This window comes from Siphateles boraxobius, unplaced genomic scaffold, assembly GCF_051911475.1.
Source record: "Siphateles boraxobius isolate OS27281-9 unplaced genomic scaffold, OSU_SipBor_1 13, whole genome shotgun sequence".
NCBI classification, from domain to species: Eukaryota; Metazoa; Chordata; class Actinopteri; order Cypriniformes; family Leuciscidae; genus Siphateles; species Siphateles boraxobius.
The window spans coordinates 31436800-31459298 of NW_027508733.1; the positions used below are offsets into that span (position 1 = coordinate 31436800).

A 22499-nucleotide genomic window follows, 5' to 3' on the forward strand; every position below is an offset into this window, starting at 1 on the left:
AACATTTTATCAGTGCTCCATTGCGAATCTACCAACAACAGTCCCACTTTTGCATAGTTCATGTCATGTCAAATTCCATTGATATTAATTGTAAATTGCTGTGCATATATTTACAATAATCTTAAGAAATGTATTACAACACAACCGAGTTAATAACACCTGACATGAATAATTTTTGTAGATTGTGCTTATAGAATTTTCACACATTCTGGAAACATAATGGTGACATGATACATGCTGTTAGTTAGTGCACTTAAATAAATTACAATTGACAGACAAATTAAAAACAGAAAGATTCACATTTGAAGTGCCTTTTATGTTGAACTGTCTTAAAATATCTAATCACATTATATTTAATATATATATAAAATGCAAAGACAGTGGCATATAACAGTTGATCTTTAAAGACATAATTTCATCCTCAGAGTGTGAAATAACGTGGCATGCTCACATTGCACCAGTCATTTGTAGGTACAGTACAAGGTGGAGGAAGTCATCAAGCAGACGCCACAACAGACCAACAACTGTTGCTGTAAAATATTTGCCAGATATCATCATACAGAGCTAAACTACATGATCCAACATATGCATGGACTCCATGATGTCCTCATCCTGAGCAAAAATGATTGGTAAAAAGATAAAATACAAAACAAAGAACATATTAAATATCATTACAGGTCATGTAGGTATCAGCCAGATTCATTTTAAATGCATTTTGGAGTGTTAAATTGACTTTATAACTAGTCTTTATAATGAGTAGTCACATTCACAATCATCAAAAAGTCTATTCTATTCTAAGTCAATCTATTTAATACCAAAAGCATAAAAAATATAGAAATAATAGTTTGTTTTTGGTGTCGCCCTTGTACCGTTTGACACGATTCCAGGAATTCCTCTATTGTGACGATGCCGTCATTGTTGCGATCCATTTTCTGAGTGCAAACAGAAAAAAAACAATCAATAATTAGAGACCCTGATTGTGCCAGAAACATGGCGAGCATTAGAAATAATAATAATTAAATAATAAATTAAATAAAAATAATTAGTTTTATTTATGTACTCCTAGCTAACAAAAATACATTCTAAGAACGTTTTGCAAATGTTGAAAACGTTATTTCTGGATGTTCTCTGAACGTTCAAATGTCCAGATTTTTAAATGTTTTAAAAACTTATTTTCTTGGTTATGCAAACATGTTTTATTGTTTAGCGAACATTATGGGAACAACTTTTGAATCGAGTAGTAACATTTAAAAAACATTAAACGAACATCCAGCTAAAACATTTCAGAAAAAAAATTTTCAATGAACGATGTACAAATAATGTTTAAAGAACATTATTAAAGACCAAATAACTTTGAGCGAATGTTTTATTAAGGTCACTGGAAGAATGTTTGCTCATAACGCTGGGTTCCTACTCAACATCTTAAATGTGCAGTAAACGATTTCTGAGAAACACTGTTGATATTTGAAATCGACACCCAAACAAACACGCTCCTAGCCAAAAGAAACACACCCACCCTTCATTGCTCCACCCGAAATAACAAACGCCATGCAACGACTAAAGGCCTCATTATGCTTCTGTGTCAACTCCACGGCGTAGCTGCACTGTCACGCCTACGGCGTCGTGGATGTTTAATGGTTCTGCGTCAGGTTGCATTGCATCACGGTGCATCTGACCAATAACAGCCCTTGCGGTCTGCGTCGCCTCGACCCGTAGTTACAATTTTTTGGAGGTGCACGTCGAGCTACGGCGGAGGGGTCGGAGAGGGGTTCGCAGCGACGCAGAGGGGTCTGCGGGGGTACGCTGTCGATTCGATGCAGACAGCTCGCGCTCTTCCTGTATTACCACGGGTAAGTATCGGTACGGTACGCTTGGAACCTCAACAGAGGTGGTACCATTTAAAGCGAGCCAAAACATACCGTACCGTACCATATCATGCAGTGGAAAAGCGTCACAAGTGAGCCGTACCGAGCTGAGCCGTACCGTAACATGCAGTGGAAAAGCGTCAAAGCGTGCCGTTCCGAACCGAACCATGCAGTGGAAAAGCGTCAATAGTCTCAGCCTCACGGACCGTTGGCTGAACGTCTGATGCATATGGCACACAAAATGGGAAACACTTCAGGAGTTGAAAGCCGTCATCTGATTGGTGGAATTCTACAGGATTTCTGGGAGATTTTCCCAGGATTTTCTTTAACGGTCTGCTTGGGAACAAAGACGCAGTGATGCCAAACCTCCTCATGGAAGAAGAACGCAGTTGTGTTTTCTGGATGAACTAAACGCTGGATTTTCAAAAGTATGTAAAGTTTCTGGTACCATTATTGCCGTAAACCTGCACAATGTTCTGGAATTAATCATTTATTAGCTGCGGTCTGTTATCATTGGGACATCGACTTTACATGACGCAAAACAAAACTAACTGTGATTGGTTTCTTTACATGTCAGATGGCTGTTATCAGACAATGAAAGCTGAGATGTCAGTCTGAAGGTATGGCTACTACTCCTCCTCCATTATGAGTGAACACGCCCCCTGCTGCTGATTGGCTCACTCTCTCTCCTTCTCCATTATGAGTGAACACGCCCCCTGCTGCTGATTGGCTCACTCTCTCTCCTTCTCCATTATGAGTGAACACGCCCCCTACTGCTGATTGGCTCACTCTCTCTCCTTCTCCATTATGAGTGAACACGCCCCCTGCTGCTGATTGGCTCACTGTCTCTCCTTCTCGATTATGAGTGAACACGCCCCCTGCTGCTGATTGGCTCACTCTCTCTCCTTCTCCATTATGAGTGAACACGCCCCCTGCTGCTGATTGGCTCACTCTCTCTCCTTCTCCATTATGAGTGGACACGCCCCCAGCTGCTGATTGGCTCACTCTCTCTCCTTCTCCATTATGAGTGGACACGCCCCTTGCTGCTGATTGGCTCACTCTCTCTCCTCCCCCATTAGGAGTGGACACGCCCCCTGCTGCTGATTGGATACAAGAGTGTTTTGATGCACCGTGGATCCTTTCGATCCACTACGTTTTTTTAATCCTATTTACACAGCCAGTACACAATTTTATTTTTCAGCACACACACAGAACAGACATGGATCAAATATTCATGAAATTGTTTGTTCGGGTGTAGATTTCAATTTACAACACTGTTTCTCATAAATCGCTCACTGCGCCTTTAATTTGAAACAAAATCCAAAAATGTATATTTTGTTACATTATCACTATCAAACTTTAATTTAAACAGTTCAACAAATATGTATTGCAGAACTAATAAATAAAACATCTTGGTATAGTTTTTAAAAATAAAACATTTAGTTTTTACATCCTTTGGGGCTTCCAGCTTTAATTCTATGAATCTCTGCCTTGTGAAAGAATATACTTAAAAATACCTGGAAGAAACTTTCGACATGTTCTGTAGGTGCACTGTCCTTCATATACGGATGCGTATACTTCCCCATCATATCATAAATGGACTTCATAATGTCATTCATCTCCTAAAATAGACAGAATAAATGAATTAATACAGTAATGGGTTCACAATGGAAGGCTAAATGGCCGAAATAAACGTTAAAAAAAAAATCTCAAAATGCCTTTTAAAATACATTTTAAAAAAACATAAAGTACCTCTTTAGTGATGCAGCCATCTTTATTGAGATCATACAAACTAAAGGCCCAGCACAGTCTCTCGGTGACGGTCCCACGCAGAATGTTGGACAGGCCAACCACAAAGTCCTGCAGCCAATGAGAAATAAGAGAGAAAATACAATATAAATACGTAACATATTTATGATAATAACAGCAAATTATCTATTGATTAGGTTACATAATGAGATTTTTGTGGAAATAACAATAAAAAAAAAATCATTGCTACTATGGCATAAAATCAATGTAATTGACTTGAACTTACTTTTTACATAACTGTTGTATATTACTATATGGTTTAAAATGAATTAAAATAACTATAATTATATGTATACGAATAATCCGCAAACTGACCTCAAAACTAACTGCTCCATTCTTGCGTCGATCAAAAGCCTCAAACAAGAAATGAGCATATGCACTAGAATCTTCAAAAGATTGAGTGTAAAACATTAGACTTAATTTGAGAAACAAACAAGGGATTTTTAAAGGCCAGGTCTAAATTCGATTAATTAAAGAGTTGGAACAAATTAATTCAATTGAATCACCTTCATGCTTTATTCACTCACCTCCTTGAGGGAAAAAGTGAGCGAAGATTAACTTAAAAGTATCTTCATTTACTGCTCCAGTGGGACATTCCTAAGGCACAATAAAATACTCATAAACAAAATATACTGAAAGAATATTTACATATTTACAATATATTTTCATAACAATAAAATAATTTAAAAAAAGGATATGTATCAGGAAGAAGAAAACGTCCCAAACCATTTAATGTGTTCTTTAAAGGGGCAAACCTGATCTCATGAGAAAACGTAAAGATTTCGTACACGTTCGTACAATCTGATTTGAAGGAAAGCGTATGATTTGTACAATAAAAAAACTAACATAAACCTGCACCCCTAAACCTAACCCACGGGGCATGAGCTGGTCGTAAAAAGTGTATGAATTAGATTGTTTGAATTTATAAGAAATCACCACCAATTCGCCAATAATAGTTATGTATTTTCATGAGACTGTGTTGAGAAAAACAGATTTCCCAACTGAGACTGTCAGTAAACCCCCAAACCATGAGTAATCTTTCTTTATATATGAAGAGGTTTGCAATCACAACAGAGGTTTGTTTACATTTAGGAGTCTCAAAGGTACAGTAACCTTTTTTTGCCTGTTTAATAGAGTGCATTAGTGCCTGCCCACTTTTTCATTTATTTTTCTCCCATAGGGATTTCAAAAAAGTCTTTGTTAACGCATTATAATGCATGAACCAACCAGCTACAAGGTGAATCACAACATTACAAACTTTGATTTGAATCAAAAAACCTTTTGGAAATTTAACAAAAAGACAAAGGTACAAGACTGTACTTAACGGCTTTAGAAATGGACTACAATCCCATGAAGCATTGCGAACAGTATAATCAAATTAAAAACGACGGAGACTCATTTATAAATGTTGAATACATATAGAAATACAATATTTATAAGTATTTTGTGCGTGTAGGGAGATCGACTGGATTACATCATTCGCAGTGCTTCATGGGAATTGTACAGTAACTACTGAGGCTGACTCCCATTCATCCGGCCACCAGAGGGAGCCCTCTCCCAAATATTGATCATGAACTGTTTCATTGGTGGTTAATCCCTGTTTGCCACATGTATAAATAGCCATATTCATGCCACTGCACTTTGCAAAATATTGCTAATTTCCATTGCCTGCTGTTCTTTATTGTTATGACCTTCATGCCTGTTTCCTTGGATATCGTTTGTTGGGTTGCCCTTCTGCTTTGTTTGCCTGGTTGAATTGTTATCAAGTTACTGAACTACTGCCTGTATATCTCTGCATATCCCTTTTCAATTTGAATTTGTCTGCTGTGTGATTTTACAAATATGTTTGCGACAATGCTGTGTGCCTGGGCTAAATCCACTTGTTGTATGTGCGTACATACGTGTGAACTATGACAAGAAGAACCAAGTAGAAGTAGAAGTTATGCTTGAGCATTCTGTCCTTTTTAGGGTTGCATCTTGTGACATCACGTACAGTTTTTGGTTCGTTTTGGTGTCTTTAGTCCATGTAGTGTTCATCTCTCAGTCGAACCGCACCAGAGTTCGCTTTAATCAAACCAAACCTGCCAAGTTTGAACAGACCCTTATTGTTGGGTCTATTAAAAGGTCAAACTGGTGAGGACCTTAAAAGGGCATTACGTTTCTTACATTTTTGAAACTTCTGTAGAGGACTTTTAGCTCTGCTCTGGTGAACTTGGTCAGTTCCATCAGTTTATCCACACTATCCGGCCTGTAGCACACCGTAGCAACCTCAAAATCCTCCTCAATGCTGTCTATATAACAGATGGAAACATTAAAAACATAAAGACACTGCAGAAACAGTACTGAATTTATGTTAGAGAAATATGCCTAATCAGTCAAGGAAAAAGATGCACAGAAAGGAAAGCATCAGACAGTGGGTCACTTGCTTTGCCTGACAGCTGGGTTTGAGTCCACATGACAGCAGGGCAGGAGTTTGAGGAGGCGCTGTTTCATGTTCTTTTTTCTCTGGCCTGAGGGAGGGTTACCTGCAAACACAGGCAACTGCTTAGCTATGCAGAAGTGCTTTGTAAATCATTTAAATTGCATTACAAGGACACAAAACTATTCACAAAATGGCAGTCCGTCACAGTCAGTTGGCACAGTTTGCTGCTCTGGCTTGAATCAAAAATGAAACGGATCACTGAATCTGAAGAAGTGAATTTCACCAAAAAAATAAAAGAATATGGGCACACACTGTTTCGTTGACCCTTTTGAGTGTATTGGACATGGCATTGATATTAGTATGTAAATTCCATAGAACTGGGACAAATTACCAATGACGTATTTTAAAAGCACAACCACATTAGCGAGACTTCTGTGCAATTTCATGGACAATTTAAGAAGCCAAACCTGTCACAGTGTTGGGTTTGTGTTCCCCTGATGTCCACTAGATGTCCTCCTTTCCCACGGTGTCCTTCACTTATGAACTACATTTCCCACGATCCTTGTCTCATCATTGCACTCAGCTGTTTCTTATCACTGATCATTACACTCAGCCAATTCCCCATTATCATTGTCTATTCCCTGTGTATATAACCCTGTCTGTTTCAGTATGTGTCACGGAGTCCTTGTATTATGTCCCCACACTTCCGTTATTTGTATCATACTGGTTCTCGTTTGTATTTTATGTTTTGGATTGCCTTATTGGACTTTTGACCCCTGCCTGGATGACTAAGAGTTTGGATTGCCCTTTTTATTAAACTACTGCTTTTGGATTTTCTGCCTCCAGTGTGTGTTCCGTGACAGAAGGACTCCGACACACAAGATCCAGCGGTATGTTTCTCAATATCTCTTCCCCAGCCACCGAGCGGGAGAGAAGGGAGTTTTTTAAGGGGACCCGATTAGTTAAGTTTCGTGGAACCCGTGGAGGTCGCAGTGGAGGAGGTGGTCGAGAGCCTGTTCACGTCCCGTCTGCCCAGTCAGAGACTGTTCACGTCCCGTCTACCCAGTCAGAGACTGTTCACGTCCCGTCTGCCCAGTCAGAGAATCTTCACGTTCCGTCTGCCCAGCGAGAGACTGTTCACGTTCCGTCTGCCCAGCGAGAGACTGTTCACGTCACGTCTGCCCAGCGAGAGACTGTTCACGTCACGTCTGCCCAGCGAGAGACTGTTCACGTCACGTCTGCCCAGCGAGAGACTGTTCACGTCACGTCTGCCCAGCGAGAGACTGTTCACGTCACGTCTGCCCAGCGAGAGACTGTTCACGTCACGTCTGCCCAGCGAGAGACTGTTCACGTCACGTCTGCCCAGCGAGAGACTGTTCACGTCACGTCTGCCCAGCGAGAGACTGTTCACGTCACGTCTGCCCAGCGAGAGACTGTTCACGTTCCGTCCGCCTTCCTGGGCCGGGATTATCTGGAGCGTCTGGCTCGGATCCTGGACATGCCCGTGTCTGCTGTTCCAGAGCCGGAACCAGTGTCTGCTGTTCCAGAGCCGGAGCCGGAGGCAGAGCCAATGGCCGTTCCAGAGCCGGAGGCAGAGCCAGTGCCCATTCCAGAGCCGGAGGCAGAGCCATTGCCGGTTCCAGAGCCGGAGGCAGAGCCATTGCCGGTTCCAGAGCCGGAGGCAGAGCCAATGCCTGTTCCAGAGCCGGAGGCAGAGCCAGTATCCGTTCCAGCGCCGGAGGCAGAGCCAGTGCCGTCTGCCTTCTTGGATCTGGACTATCTGGAGCGTCTGGTTCGGATCCTGGACATGCCCATGTCTGCTGTTCCAGAGCCGGAGCTAGTGTCTGCTGTTCCAGAGCTGGAGGCAGAGCCATTGCCCGTTCCAGATCCGGAGGCAGAGCCAATGCTTGTTCCAGAGCCTATGCCTGTTCCAGAGCCGGAGGCAGAGCCAATGCCTGTTCCAGAGCCTATGCCTGTTCCAGAGCCGGAGACTGAGCCAATGCCTGTTCCAGAGCCGAAGGCTGAGCCAATGCCTGTTCCAGAGCCGGAGGCTGAGCCAATGCCTGTTCCAGAGCCAGTGTCTGTTCCAGAGCCAGTGTCTGTTCCAGAGCCAGTGTCTGTTCCAGAGCCAGTGTCTGTTCCAGAGCCAGTGTCTGTTCCAGAGCCAGTGTCTGTTCCAGAGCCAGTGCCTGTTCCAGAGCCAGTGCCTGTTCCAGAGCCAGTGCCTGTTCCAGAGCCAGTGCCTGTTCCAGAGCCAGTGCCTGTTCCAGAGCCAGTGCCTGTTCCAGAGCCAGTGCCTGTTCCAGAGCCAGTGCCTGTTCCAGAGCCAGTGCCTGTTCCAGAGCCAGTGCCTGTTCCAGAGCCAGTGTTTGTTTCTGTGTTTGTGTCTGTTTTTGTGACTATTACAGTTCTTGTGGCTGTTCCTGAGCCGGTGTCTGCTGTTCCTGAGCCGGTGTCTGCTGTTCCTGAGCCGGTGTCTGCTGTTCCTGAGCCGGTGTCTGCTGTTCCTGAGCCGGTGTCTGCTGTTCCTGAGCCGGTGTCTGCTGTTCCTGAGCCGGTGTCTGCTGTTCCTGAGCCGGTGTCTGCTGTTCCTGAGCCGGTGTCTGCTGTTCCTGAGCCGGTGTCTGCTGTTCCTGAGCCGGTGTCTGCTGTTCCTGAGCCGGTGTCTGCTGTTCCTGAGCCGGTGTCTGCTGTTCCTGAGCCGGTGTCTGCTGTTCCTGAGCCGGTGTCTGCTGTTCCTGAGCCGGTGTCTGCTGTTCCTGAGCCGGTGTCTGCTGTTCCTGAGCCGGTGTCTGCTGTTCCTGAGCCGGTGTCTGCTCCGCCCTGGCCGCCCGAGGGGTCTTCGCCGCCCTGGCCGCCCGAGGGGTCTTCGCCGCCCTGGCCGCCCGAGGGGTCTTCGCCGCCCTGGCCGCCCGAGGGGTCTTCGCCGCCCTGGCCGCCCGAGGGGTCTTCGCCGCCCTGGCCGCCCGAGGGGTCTTCGCCGCCCTGGCCGCCCGAGGGGTCTTCGCCGCCCTGGCCGCCCGAGGGGCCGCCCTGGCCGCCCGAGGGGTCTTCGCCGCCCTGGCCGCCCGAGGGGTCTTCGCCGCCCTGGCCGCCCGAGGGGTCTTCGCCGCCCTGGCCGCCCGAGGGGTCTTCGCCGCCCTGGCCGCCCGAGGGGTCTTCGCCGCCCTGGCCGCCCGAGGGGTCTTCGCCGCCCTGGCCGCCCGAGGGGTCTTCGCCGCCCTGGCCGCCCGAGGGGTCTTCGCCGCCCTGGCCGCCCGAGGGGCCGCCCTGGCCGCCCGAGGGGTCTTCGCCGCCCTGGCCGCCCGAGGGGTCTTCGCCGCCCTGGCCGCCCGAGGGGTCTTCGCCGCCCTGGCCGCCCGAGGGGTCTTCGCCGCCCTGGCCGCCCGAGGGGTCTTCGCCGCCCTGGCCGCCCGAGGGGTCTTCGCCGCCCTGGCCGCCCGAGGGGTCTTCGCCGCCCTGGCCGCCCGAGGGGCCGCCCTGGCCGCCCGATGGACTTTACGTCTCGCCCTGGCCGCCCGATGGACTTTGCGTCTCGCCCTGGCCTCCCGATGAACTGTGCGTTTCGCCCTGGCATCCCGATAGACTTTGTGTTTACCCCTGGATGCCCGATAGATTTTTTGTTTTGCCCCGGTCCCCGGTTAAACCCTCACTCCTTGTTCCTGTCTCCCTTCATGGACCTGGCCCACCTTCCCTCCCCCTGATCCTCCACCGTTCCACCTCCCTCCTGAACCTCTTGTATTATATTGTGTTGTGTTTTCTGTGTTTCTTGTTGTGGTCATGGAGCGTCTGGTAGCCGCTCCGTAGAGGGGGGGTTATGTCACAGTGTTGGGTTTGTGTTCCCCTGATGTCCACTAGATGTCCTCCTTTCCCACGGTGTCCTTCACTTATGAACTACATTTCCCACGATCCTTGTCTCATCATTGCACTCAGCTGTTTCTTATCACTGATCATTACACTCAGCCAATTCCCCATTATCATTGTCTATTCCCTGTGTATATAACCCTGTCTGTTTCAGTATGTGTCACGGAGTCCTTGTATTATGTCCCCACACTTCCGTTATTTGTATCATACTGGTTCTCGTTTGTATTTTATGTTTTGGATTGCCTTATTGGACTTTTGACCCCTGCCTGGATGACTAAGAGTTTGGATTGCCCTTTTTATTAAACTACTGCTTTTGGATTTTCTGCCTCCAGTGTGTGTTCCGTGACAAAACCAAGCAGTTTTATATATTGATAAATATCGTGAATTTGAGTAACAGTTAAAAAATTTTTTATAGCAAATGTGAAATTTGCACAGGGAAACTTCTCCCTCATGCAAAATTCTTGTGAATCGTATCGTAAATCGCTTGTTTCCGACACTGAATTAAAAAATGAAAAAGGTAATTGTGACTTTTTATCTCACAGCTGTTATAACTTTTTTTTCTCACAATTCTGAGGGAAAAAAATCAAAATTGCAGGCTATAAACTATAAACAATCTTAATTTTTTTTTAGAATTACAACTTTGTTTTTCAGAATTGCAACATTTTATCTCACAATTCGACCTATTTAACTAAATGTGACTGCAACTTAAAGGTGCTCTAAGCGATTTCACGTGTTTTTCAGGCCAAAACATTTTTTGTCACATGCTGCCTGTCCCCTGAAAACACTGTAAAAAACGCGGTCTCTGCAGACACCCCAGACTCCACAAACGGCAACAAAAACAAACTGGGCTAACCCACACCACAAAACCTAAACTGTTCCAGCCAATAACTGACAAGAAGGATTTGGAGGTGGGGTTTGGGGGGTTAGTGGGAGGGAGGGCCGAGCTAGCCTCCGTTTTGTTTGACAATACTTTAAACGTCAACAAGATGTGACGTCTCCCGACATCGCTTAGAGCACCTTTAAAGAAGATAAAAGCAATTTCACACAAGCAATAGTGTCATTTTTCTAATATTCAGACCAGAGCATGAGTGTGGAATTACTCTAATACAACCATTCAATAAAAGTTAATATAAAACAACTTACATTTTAGCCTTTTTTTCTTCCTTTTTCGTTTTGAAATATGTATTTAACAGATGCTTGACTGGCATGCTTGACTCGCTATCCAGACTGCTCACTTTGTGTCTATTTTTACATCAGTGACATCAGTGGATGGTCCAAGGGAATATTTTGTGGAGTTTGTGGAGGGGGTGTTGGTATGTATTGGATTGCCGTTTATCATCTGCCCTGAAGAGGATATTAGCAGCCCCTCTCCTCCCCCAGAGCCATCACCCCGCAGACGGAGAGGATGCCCGAGTCCAGCGCAGACGGAGAACTTGAGCATGCAGTGATGCATGAGCCAGCCATCACCACCGAGCCTTGGACAATGTTTGACCTGGTGCATGAGTCGGCAACACCGCGTGACGTTAGAAGAAGATCTCCTGTACCCGCTGGTCCCATCCAGCTCAAAGTCTCCTGTGTCTCCAGAGTTCCTGCCCAGCCTCCCACTCCTGCCTCCTCTTCAAAAAACAGCTCCACCAGAGACCATCATCCTCAGAGACCATCATCCTCGCGGCTCCACCAGAGACCATCATACTCGCTGCTCCACCAGAGACCATCATCCTCAGAGACCATCATCCTCGCGGCTCCACCAGAGACCATCATCCTCACGGCTCCACCAGAGACCATCATCCTCTCGGCTCCACCAGAGAACATAATCCTCGCGGCTCCACCAGAGACCATCTTCCTCAGAGACCATCATCCTCGCTGTTCCAGAAGAGACCATCATCCTCGCTGCTCCACCAGAGACCATCATCCTCAGAGATCATCATCCTCGCGGCTCCACCAGAGACCATCATCCTCGTGGCTCCACCAGATACAATCATCCTCGCGGCTCCACAAGAGACCATCATCCTCGCTGCTCCACCAGAGACCATCATCCTCAGAGATCATCATCCTCGCGGCTCCACCAGAGACCATCATCCTCAGAGACCATCATCCTTGCGGCTCGACCAGAGACCATCATCCTCGCTGCTCCACCAGAGACCATCATCCTCAGAGACCATCATCCTCGGGGCTCCACCAGAAACAATCATCCTCGCGGCTCCACCAGAGAACATCATCCTCGCTGCTCCACCAGAGACCATCATCCTCAGAGACCATCATCCTCGCGGCTCCACCAGAGACCATCATCCTCAGAGATCATCATCCTCGCGGCTCCACCAGAGACCATCATCCTCGTGGCTCCACCAGAGACCATCATCCTCGCGGCTCCACAAGAGACCATCATCCTCGCTGCTCCACCAGAGACCATCATCCTCAGAGATCATCATCGTCGCGGCTCCACCAGAGACCATCATCCTCAGAGACCAACATCCTTGCGGCTCCACCAGAGACCATCATCCTCGCTGCTCCACCAGAGACCATCATCCTCAGAGACCATCATCCTCGGGGCTCCACCAGAAACAATCATCCTCGCGGCTCCACCAGAGAACATCATCCTCGCTGCTCCACCAGAGACCATCATCCTCAGAGACCATCATCCTCGCAGCTCCACCAGAGACAATCATCCTCAGAGACCATCATCTTCGCGGCTCCAGCAGAGACCATCATCCTCAGAGACCATCATCCTCGCAGCTCCACCAGAGACCATCATCCTCGCTGCTCCACCAGAGACCATCATCCTCAGAGACCATCATCCTCGCGGCTCCACCAGAGACCATCATCCTCAGAGACCATAATCCTCGCGGCTCCATCAGAAACCAGCATCCTCGCTGCTCCACCAGAGACCATCATCCTCGTGGCTCCACCAGAGACCATCATCCTCGCGGCTCCACAAGAGACCATCATCCTCAGAGACCATCATCCTCGCGGCTCCACCAGAGACCATCATCCTCGCGGCTCCACCAGAGACCATCATCCTCGCGGCTCCACCAGAGACCATCATCCTTGCGGCTCCACCAGAGACCATCATCCTTGCGGCTCCACCAGGCTCCCTCGTCCCTCCGGCTCCGCCTTGGTCAGACATCACCCCGCCCAACTACACTGTCCCGTCTCTCCACCCCCTATACCCTCATTCACTATTCCCATCATTACTCCACTAATATAGTCCACTTGAAGGAGAATTCAGACACTGAGTCCGCTTTTGCATAGTTTGTGCTGTTTAATAATTAATTGAAACATAGCAAACTGGCAGCTCCAGAAGTAATGAAAAGATTTATCCTGAACTCTGTTATGGAAACTAGCATGTATAAACAGTAATTAAACTATTTAAAAATTAATTAAAAAGGAATTTATACCTGTATGATATTAGGCTGGACTAGTGCGGTTTGCTATGGCGCAACCATCTCCTGGCGAGATGCAGGAATTCATTCAGCACACAACTCTCACAGTGCATTATTGGTATTCTCTAGCCATTGAGCGTACATTGGTTGTACACTTGTTATTGCGGTTCATTGTGGGATTGAATGAGTTAACGTCCACTATGGTTTCGGACATCACTACAAATTACTGTCCCCTCAAATAGCCTATTTAAGGGTATAGGGGGTGATTTCAGTTAGTTTCCCTAGTTTCACTGTGTTTGCCTGTTAGTCTAATTAAGTTCACCAGTTGATCATTAAGTTTCCTCATTTACCTCTGTGTATTTAAGCCCTGAGTTTCCCTTGTTCATTTGTCCGCTCTATGTCTACATTAGTTGGTTATTCTTGTGCTAATAATCTACTGATTTTTTAAATTTTTTATTTATTGTTCATTAAAGTTTTACTGCTGCAACTAGTTCCTGCATCTACTCATCCTAGCTGCAACTATATGAGACAGACATTTGACAGCAAACTATTTTTCCCAGAATGTTCTGGGAATGTTAATGTTCCCAGAACAGACTTCCTAATGTTCTCTGTTGGTTTATAGCCAGGAAAAGTAGTCTTCACATAAATAGAACATTCCCTGTAGGTTTGGATAATGCTCCCCTAACATTCCCAGAACATTCTTGTTTGGTTTCCAAAAAAATAACCAAATGGGAACCATATGGGAACGTTAGGGAAACGTTCTGTGTTTGTTGGGACTGCTGTGGCGTTCCTGGATGAATTTTAGCAAATCGTTTGAGTGAATGATTGAATCACTTATAGAGATAGTTGCTTATCATCCGTATCTCCAGCTTTGATTAAAAGAAAAAAAAAATTAAGGGAAATAAAAATGTTGTGACTGACGTATATTTTCAAATTCTAATCATCACAACATTTTAAAAGAATTTAATTTCATGGTAATGAAATTACAGACATATGACATCGCAGTTACTTTACATCATAATATTACCAAATTATTACAAAGTAGTAACCTATGTAACTGGAATGTTATCTAATAACTTTAAGAGATCGTACTCACGACATTGTGAGTTGGTAATTTGATGATTATAAAATTACTAGCATGCAACATCGTAGTTGTGCTCCATTTGTCCTCAAAGTGGGAAATTCCTAGTTCCCAGTAGGAATTTTTAACTTGAAACCCCCCTCAAGTCAAAGTTGCATCTGGAAAACCAATTTGGCTGCTCAGCGCAATATCCTGTCTGGAATGCGCAAACACAGACAGTTATTAAAGTATCAAAGTGGACCATTGGAACAAACCACACTCACTAAAACCAATGCTAATGAGTCATGAATAAAACATCAAACTAAAAGTCAGAGAAAAAATAAAAATTAAATAACTTATATTCAGATCAGACCTGAAATCAGTTTAATTGAATGTATTCGTTACTGTTGGCACTGAGCTTTAAGTACATATCTGTCATCAACCGAGTTCATGTCACTTCATTTTGGTGAATTATTTCAAACACCTGGTTCTCCAGAGCTTGTTTACACCGGGATGGAAAAACAAACAAAACCAGCGCTACGCTGAACACACAGCGCATGAGCACAAGCATCACTGCCCCACATTCAGTTTATGAACATCAACACACTGAACAAACTATGCTTTCCCAAATGATTGAGGTCACTCATACATTGATAAATAGTGTGCCTATTCCCTATTCCTATTATTATTATTATGCATAACAATAATGTCTAAACGACAGATTAATATGACATATCTATGTATAAAATTGAATCTTAACAAATGTACATGGCCACCCAGAGTATTTTTTTGTAAATTTTAATACGAAAGTTATCGATTAATCATGACTTTTGTGTACGTGTGATTTCAGTTACTCCCGTATTGTTTCGTACATTTAGAGTACATTTTTGTACAAAAGTTATTGATGAATCATGATTTTTTTTATGTACGTGTGATTTCAGTTACTCCCCCATTTTTTTGTACATTCAAAGTAAATGTTTGTATGAAAGTTATTGATGACCCATAATTCCTCTTTCGAATGGGAACTCGCACTGCGTCTGTAAGAGGCTATGGGGACATCGTGACATCACTACCCGTGTGACCATTAGTAAGGCGCCTGTAGTACGTCATCATCTTCTTTGTCTTCAGGAGCCGTTTGTTTACATGTCGAAGGTGATTTATGAAACTCACCTCTACGCGCTTCAGGAAGTGTGTGCCACTGTGTCAAACGACTTGTGTTTCGTTTGCTTGGTGGAGGAGCACGCGAGTTCTCGCTCCTGTGTTGCTGACGAGGGCAATCTGCTGGATAACCAATCAAACAGCCGCTGCCAGTAACAGGTCACTGTGTCCAGAGTCAGTCAGTCAGTCAGTCATATTTATTTATAGAGCACATTTAAAACCAACAACTGTTGGCCAAAGTGCTGTACAAAGTGTAAACAAGTATACTAATGAATAAACATAAAACCACAAATAAACAATGCCCAAACAATTCAAATACCACTAAACCCGCTTATGACCATAAGCAGCAGTAAATAAGTGGGTTTTAAGCAAAGATTTAAAATCAATGTATGTAGGTGCAGTCTTTATATAAGATGGCAGATTGTTCCAAAGCTGTGGAGCGGCCACTGAAAAGGCACAATCTCCTTTTAATATTAAACATGTCCTTGGAACAGTCAGCTGTAGACTACTGGTTGATCTAAGATTTCTAAAAACATTTTGGTGGAATGAAAGGAGGTCAGAGATGTATGGAGGAGCTAGTCCATGCAATCCCTTATAGACAAACAACAGTGTTTTGAACTCAATACGATGTTTAACTGGAAGCCAATGGAGAGAGAACAATACTGGCGAAATATGTTCTCCTTTCCTTGTTCCTGTCAATAATATAGCAGCAGCATTTTGGACTAGTTGAAGACGTGACAGTAGGGACTGTGAGACACCAAAGTATAGTACATTACAGTAATCTAATCTTGATGAAATAAAAGCATGTATTACAGACTCCGTGTCTCTGGGTGATAAAAATGCCTTAATTTTCGCAATATTCTTTAGCTGATAAAAGCAACTTCTGACCACACCATTGATCTGTTTGTCAAAAGTCAGAGCAGAATCAAAAATAACACCCAAATTTCGAATATGTGTATGGAGATTGCAAGATAAAGGTCCCAATTTACTGGCGACAACCTCTGTGAACTTAGATGAGCCAAAAATGAAGACTTCCGTCTTGGAATCATTTAACTGAAGGAAGTTGGCAGACATCCACTGTTTAACCACGATGTGGAATAGTGTGTTTTGTCAATAATAAAAGAAAAGAAAATCTGGCTTTTGTTATCCGATTAATCGAATAAATAATCGGCCAACATATCGATTATCAAAATAATCGGCAGTTTCAGCCCTACTTTCAACAGAGGTTTTTGCGCACACACACTTACATCAGGGCCCTGAGGCACCAGACCAATGATATGTATGGCAGAATTTACAGCAGGATTTGTTAGCAAACCTTTTGTGCTGTACAGTTGTGTTCTGGACTCAGCGTGGAATTGTTACATTGGAGAAATGGTGAGTGGTCTCTTTAATTGCTATTCACAAACACTCATGATATTATAACGCTAATATGCACTCTGGCCAGCCCTGTGTTAGCAGAGTAAAGACACATGTGAACCAGCCAAACTTCTACATGATGTTTGTGATATAACTGACCAATATTAGACAAATGTTAGATCACAGTGAAATTACACTAAACTAACTGAATGAGAGTTTAACACATTGATTTCACAGTGGACTCATGAGATCAGATTGTTGACTGGGCCAGCTTTCACACCCGATAGGGCTCGAGGTTGAGCTGCCTTCCCTGGATATCAGGGTTTTCTTTGAATAGGAAGCTTCCTGTAAGCTCTCGAGGGCAGCGATGTCATGTGGTTGTGGCAGGAAGTTATCACATCCACATCCGTCAGTTGTCATCCTGACTTACCCCTTTTCCACCCAAAAAGAACTGGTTCGGAACTGGTGCTGGTTCAAAGTTGGTTCAACTTGCGAACCTTCTCAGAACCTGTTTGTTTTTCCACTGACAAGAGAGCCCAGCGAACGACGTTGTTACGTCACTGTGTACGTCGCCATATGTCTTAGCTTTCCCAGAAACGTTTGCGCCAACTTCAAGCATAACAATACCATACCGCTAACAAACAGTTTGTCTCATCCACCGACCACTGTTTCGCTTTAGAATCCATCTTTCTTCAATCGTTGTACTATCTTTCTACTAGCGCTGTGTTTTCACCAATGACGGTCACAACCTTTCCCGTCGTGTTGTTGGTCACAATAACCCCGCCCCCAGCCCCCGACGTAAGCATGACGTGGTAAAAGAACGGTTCAGCAAAGAGTTGGTGCCGCTTTGGAACCAGTTTTCCTGGCCGAGAACCGGTTCTTTGGCTGTCGAAACACAAAGAACTGGTTCGCGAGTAGGCACCGGCTCCGAACCGGCTCTCAAAATGCTTTGGTGGAAAAGGGGTAACTGTCATCTCAACAAACCTAGTTCCATGTTGGACATTCATGTTGCATATTTATTTAACGAATTAATGAAATAATGAATCACTTGACTTAGCCTACAACAGATTGCTATGGAGGAAGAGAATGTCACTGACATTCGTTTTTCCAGTTTCTTGTTAGGTATAAAATCCGGGGACTGCGGGATCCTAATCCCAATCTACCTGTCTGTCTGAATATCTGTCTATCTGTTCGTCCATCTATCTGTCCATGCAGTTTTTATGACCTCAGTTATTGAGACTCAGTAGTGAATATTATATTAACATGTTGTATAGATTGACTTTAGGCAACGGTACAGCTGTGACACTGACAAAGAGGTCTGACTAAACTATACTTGACTATACTTTATCAATTATTTAAGCGATATTATAAAGCCTTGTTAAGACAAGATATGAGATATGACTAGCATGAAATGGGTCGAGTGATTTATTTCGAATAGGCTACTTTTCTGGGGGGTTAATTAGTATAGCCTATACTTGGTTGACTGGTAAATAAGTTTAATAAGATAGTTGGTAAGTGTGTTAGTGTGGTTGTTAATTTAGTGATTTTACTGCAAATTAACAAACTAAATGTAGATATATTATCAAGTTTGTTGCAGATTTCACAGAAAATTAGCTAGTTGTAAAGTAGCCTAAGTTAGCTACATACTAATTTGTTTAGTTAGTAAGTTATCTAGCTGGTTAGCAGTTTAGTTAGCTAGGCAGACTTTACAGCAAATCAAATAATCAAAAAATAAATCTGAGCTGTATGTTTTATCAACATCAAAAGTTTATTTAAATATATATTTTACATGCTGTGACTGGTCGCCACCAGTGTTAGTAGTTTTATTGCACTGCAGTGTTGCAAAAACTGAGGTCATAAAAATGACATACATTAATTATCATATAGAATAATTCATGCTTTTTAATGTAGCTTGAGATGGAGTTTAGCATATCACAATGTTGACTACCCAGAAATTGCAGACAGTGTATCTAAAGCAGTCTCTTTCAAATAAGAAACACGAAACGTGATTACTTTAACTCAGTGACCATTAAAGCACACTGTTAAGTTACATTTTCAGTCATTTACAGTTCTCGACAGTGACGAGATGAACGAATCTAAATCAGGATAAGTGCAAAAACAGCCTTTAAACATTTAAACGGTGAAGCGTAATATGATTAAACTGTAATATGTTTCATTAAAATGCGTTATTCGCACAACAACTGTAACATTAACAGTTTTTTGAGGAAATTGACGAATTCAGGCGGTGAAAGTATTTTTGAAAAGTGAAAACCTAAACAAAACAAAAATGTCAGTCAGCAAGTGGTCAGCAAACTTTATCCGAGAACTGCCAAAAATATAGTTTGTTCGTCTTCGTAGTAATAATTCGTGTCATTCGTGTGTGATGTTTAGTGCACTTACCAGTCAGCAAGTCGCTGGATCCGTCACATTCTCCAGTAGTATTCAAACTGTCATCTCTAGATTTCACCTTCATGTTGTCTTCGCACGGAATACACTCAGATAAAATACCTCAATCCGTCAGAGACAGAAACACTATTGCATTACCTGCCAATAAAGCCAGGTAATGTATGCAGGGCTTTAGAGTGTGAATAATGTTGTTATATTTCCATTAGAAGTTCCCATCGGTCGTCAGCTGCGTGCTGGGTTGAATTTGCTCCAGTATCCGGTTCGTTCATGCGGAACATGTGTAGACTGTTATGACTGTACTATCAAAGTCAGTTCTTCTGTGTTATTATAAAAGAGTCTCTGCACCGCCTCACTGGCATCTGCTCTGCCCTACTGAAATATGAATGAAGTTGCTCAGTGAATCAGGACTGTGTCTCTGTCTCTGAGTCACACAGCATGTTTGGGCATCATCACTGGCACGTTTGTTTCAGATCAAAGGCATTTTATTTGTTCTCACAAAAACATTTTCTGTGCATTCCAAATCAAAACTTATTTTGGCATGCCACAAATAATGCTTTCTAGTTCTCCAAAATAATTTTTGTGAATTCAGAATCTAATATGTTGCATTCTAGAATGAAATTTTCCAAATCTAAAGAATTTATTTTTGTGTGGGATTTTCCAAATAATAATTTAGTACACATTCCAAATCAAAAGCATTTTTAATACATTACGAATCAAAGGCATGTTTGTGTGTTTTCCGCATAACAATTTTGTGCATATTCTGAATCAAAAGATTTTTTTCGGCATTCCAAATCAAAAGCATTTTTTACACATTACAAATCATAAGCCTATTTGTCTTTTTCCAAATAATAATTACTCATTCCAAATCTTTTTTCTTCCAAATCAAAGATTTGGTGTGCATTCAGAATCAAATATGTTTCATTCTGAAGTAACATTTTCCAAATCTAAAGCATTTTTTGTCGTTTTGCAAATAATAATTTAGTACACATTCCAAATCAAAAGCATTTTTGTGCACATTCTGAATCATAAACATTTTTTATACAGCCCACATTTTTGCAACAAAAATTTGCAACATTTTTACTGCATTCTAAAAAAAAAAATATCCAAAATCATAGTTTGAACATTCCAAATCAAAAGTGATTTTAGGTGTTCCAAATCAGCAGTTTCCGAATCAGCATTCCACTGTATATTTTGGGCACAATCCAAATGAAAAGCTGTTTGTGTCAAAAGCATAAATCAGCTAAACTGATGCTTTCATAATCTTCCAAATGTCTAAATAATATGAATAAATCATTCATTTTTTGTGGTTAGAAATTTTGCACATATTTAATATTTCATAAACCAGAGCCTGTAGTGCAAGGATGAGTTTTTGTCTTGAACTATTTTTAAACTGTACTTCTCCAAAAAAAGATTTCTCTTATCTTCTCCCGAAAGCTGAATTAATGACATAATGCTGTCAGGATGTATATATAACTGTTAGGATGACTGAATCTGTAAGCACATCTTCTGATATAATATTAGGTTTATATTTATCCATTTAAAGTCTGAAAACATGAGACCAAAGAAAAGGACATGGGCTGACAGCGAAGATTCTTGATCATGAGCATTCCAGATGCTCTAATAATAAAATACTGAGTCAATGCTCCTCTGATGCGCACAAAGTAATGCACTTTGTAGGCCCTACATGTTGTAATAAAAAAGCTTTTTAAGAACTGCAGCAATGTGATCTAAGTTAGATGATGAGATAGAGTTATTTTAGATATAATGCTTTTATATAATTCATGGAATTAACGTTAAAATGTGTTGATGGCATTATAGAAATCAACAAATATCCCTCAACAATATATCATTGATGTGTTGGCCATTTGTTTTTTCAACTTTAAAAAAATTACTGTAAAATTGACTGTAATTTACCGTTTGCAATTTTGGTTTCCAGCAAACCTGTAAATTAACAAGAGTGCCGTAAATCAACAACCACAATTATACTGTAAAAACCGCGAAACAAGATCAGTTGTGAATTTACAGTTCTTTACTGTCATCTCCTTTACAGTATGTTACTTTACTAATAATACCATGCACTAAAACCTGTGTTAACTAATTTAATTTGAGGAAACTTATCGTCTTAAATTGGTCATAACATCAGTGTTTCTCTGCTCATCCTGGACTGAAGCACAGGTTTTATTCTTCAGCAAAATGGTGAAACCCTTTTAAATCCCGACAGATCATTAAACACTAACATATCTCCATATATCATAAAATAACACTTTAGTTCAACGTTTACTCTCATGGTCAGTCATTAAGGTCACATAAATTAACTTTTTTCGTTTAGTGAATTTGACCATTAGATTTTACAGTAAACCACTGACTTCCAGCCACAGCCTTATATGAAATCATCTGAAGATAAAAGAAGACATTACATTTCTCTAGATCTCAGCAGAAGAGGATTAAACAGCTCCACAAACAGCTTTAACATACAGCTTCACTTATTACCAACCAGTTTGACTTTATGTGTGTCATACGTCTACAGAAGGTCTTATTGAGAATTAACAGGGGTTGTGTCGTTTTAAGTCATCATTATGGTGATCAGTGTTTGCTTTAGCTTGGCTGTTGATCCTTGCGTTTTTCTCTGTTTGCTGTAATGGTGTGGAACAATTTTTTATGGCAGAAAAAAGAGAAAATGTGATCTGGTCATGTTGTGGCCGTGTATTGATGATGTCATCATTATTCAATACAGTATGTTATTCATTATTCATAAATCAGTAGTGACCTGATCTTATCTCTGCATAGTCTAATCTCTGATATCTGGGTCATTTACAGTTGTGCTGTGTTTTTACAGTGTAATTGTAGTTGATGATTTACAGTACTCTTGTTAATTTACAGGCAAGCCCGAAACCAAAATTGCCAGTAAGTTACTGCAAATTTTCTACGATGACCAGCAAAAAGCTGCTTGGTCTGAAAGTGTCTTCGCTTTGAGCTGTGCTTGCTATCGTGAGCTGAAAATGTTTTCAGTGGTTCCCAAAGTATTTTTTCCATTCATTTTTTTTTTTTTTAAGTCTTTGTTAAAACACTATAGGCCATTACATAAATTATGTGTTAACTCTTTATAAATAATATTATTGTTTTTTAAAGGGATAGTTCACCCCAAAATGTCATTTTTTTTTCAAGCTTCCATTCTGTTT

At 42.4% G+C, this 22499-nt stretch overlaps 1 protein-coding gene across 3 annotated transcripts; it reads right to left on the reverse strand.

The window, feature by feature from the left end:
• Positions 1–297: 297 nt before the first annotated feature.
• On the reverse strand, positions 298–19754 carry kcnip2 (Kv channel interacting protein 2). 3 transcript variants are annotated; one of them, XM_077227012.1, is made up of 9 exons: positions 19315–19754; positions 6101–6199; positions 5841–5965; positions 4202–4271; positions 3990–4060; positions 3618–3725; positions 3383–3487; positions 870–932; positions 298–530 (listed from the first exon to the last, which is right to left on the reverse strand). In XM_077227012.1, exons 1-9 carry the CDS (start codon positions 19385–19387, stop codon positions 462–464), a joined length of 783 nt encoding a protein of 260 aa, XP_077083127.1. In that variant the 5' UTR covers positions 19388–19754; the 3' UTR covers positions 298–461. The 3 variants fall into 3 exon arrangements, with proteins under 3 accessions (XP_077083127.1, XP_077083128.1, XP_077083130.1); XM_077227013.1 differs by having other exon boundaries at positions 298–612; XM_077227015.1 differs by having other exon boundaries at positions 298–612; positions 5841–5961; positions 6097–6199.
• Between the last annotated feature and the right edge of the window lie 2745 nt (positions 19755–22499).

Bases quoted from the DNA above. Each gene is read 5' to 3' on its own strand.
- kcnip2 (XM_077227012.1), bottom strand. From the start codon at position 19,387: ATGAAGGTGAAATCTAGAGATGACAGTTTGAATACTACTGGAGAATGT. The intron at 6,200-19,314 runs GTAAGTGCACTA...CTGTGTTTGCAG, and splicing joins ATCCAGCGACTTGCTGACTG to GTAACCCTCCCTCAGGCCAG. The intron at 933-3,382 runs GTATTTTTAAGT...GTTTGCACTCAG, and splicing joins ATGTCGAAAGTTTCTTCCAG to AAAATGGATCGCAACAATGA.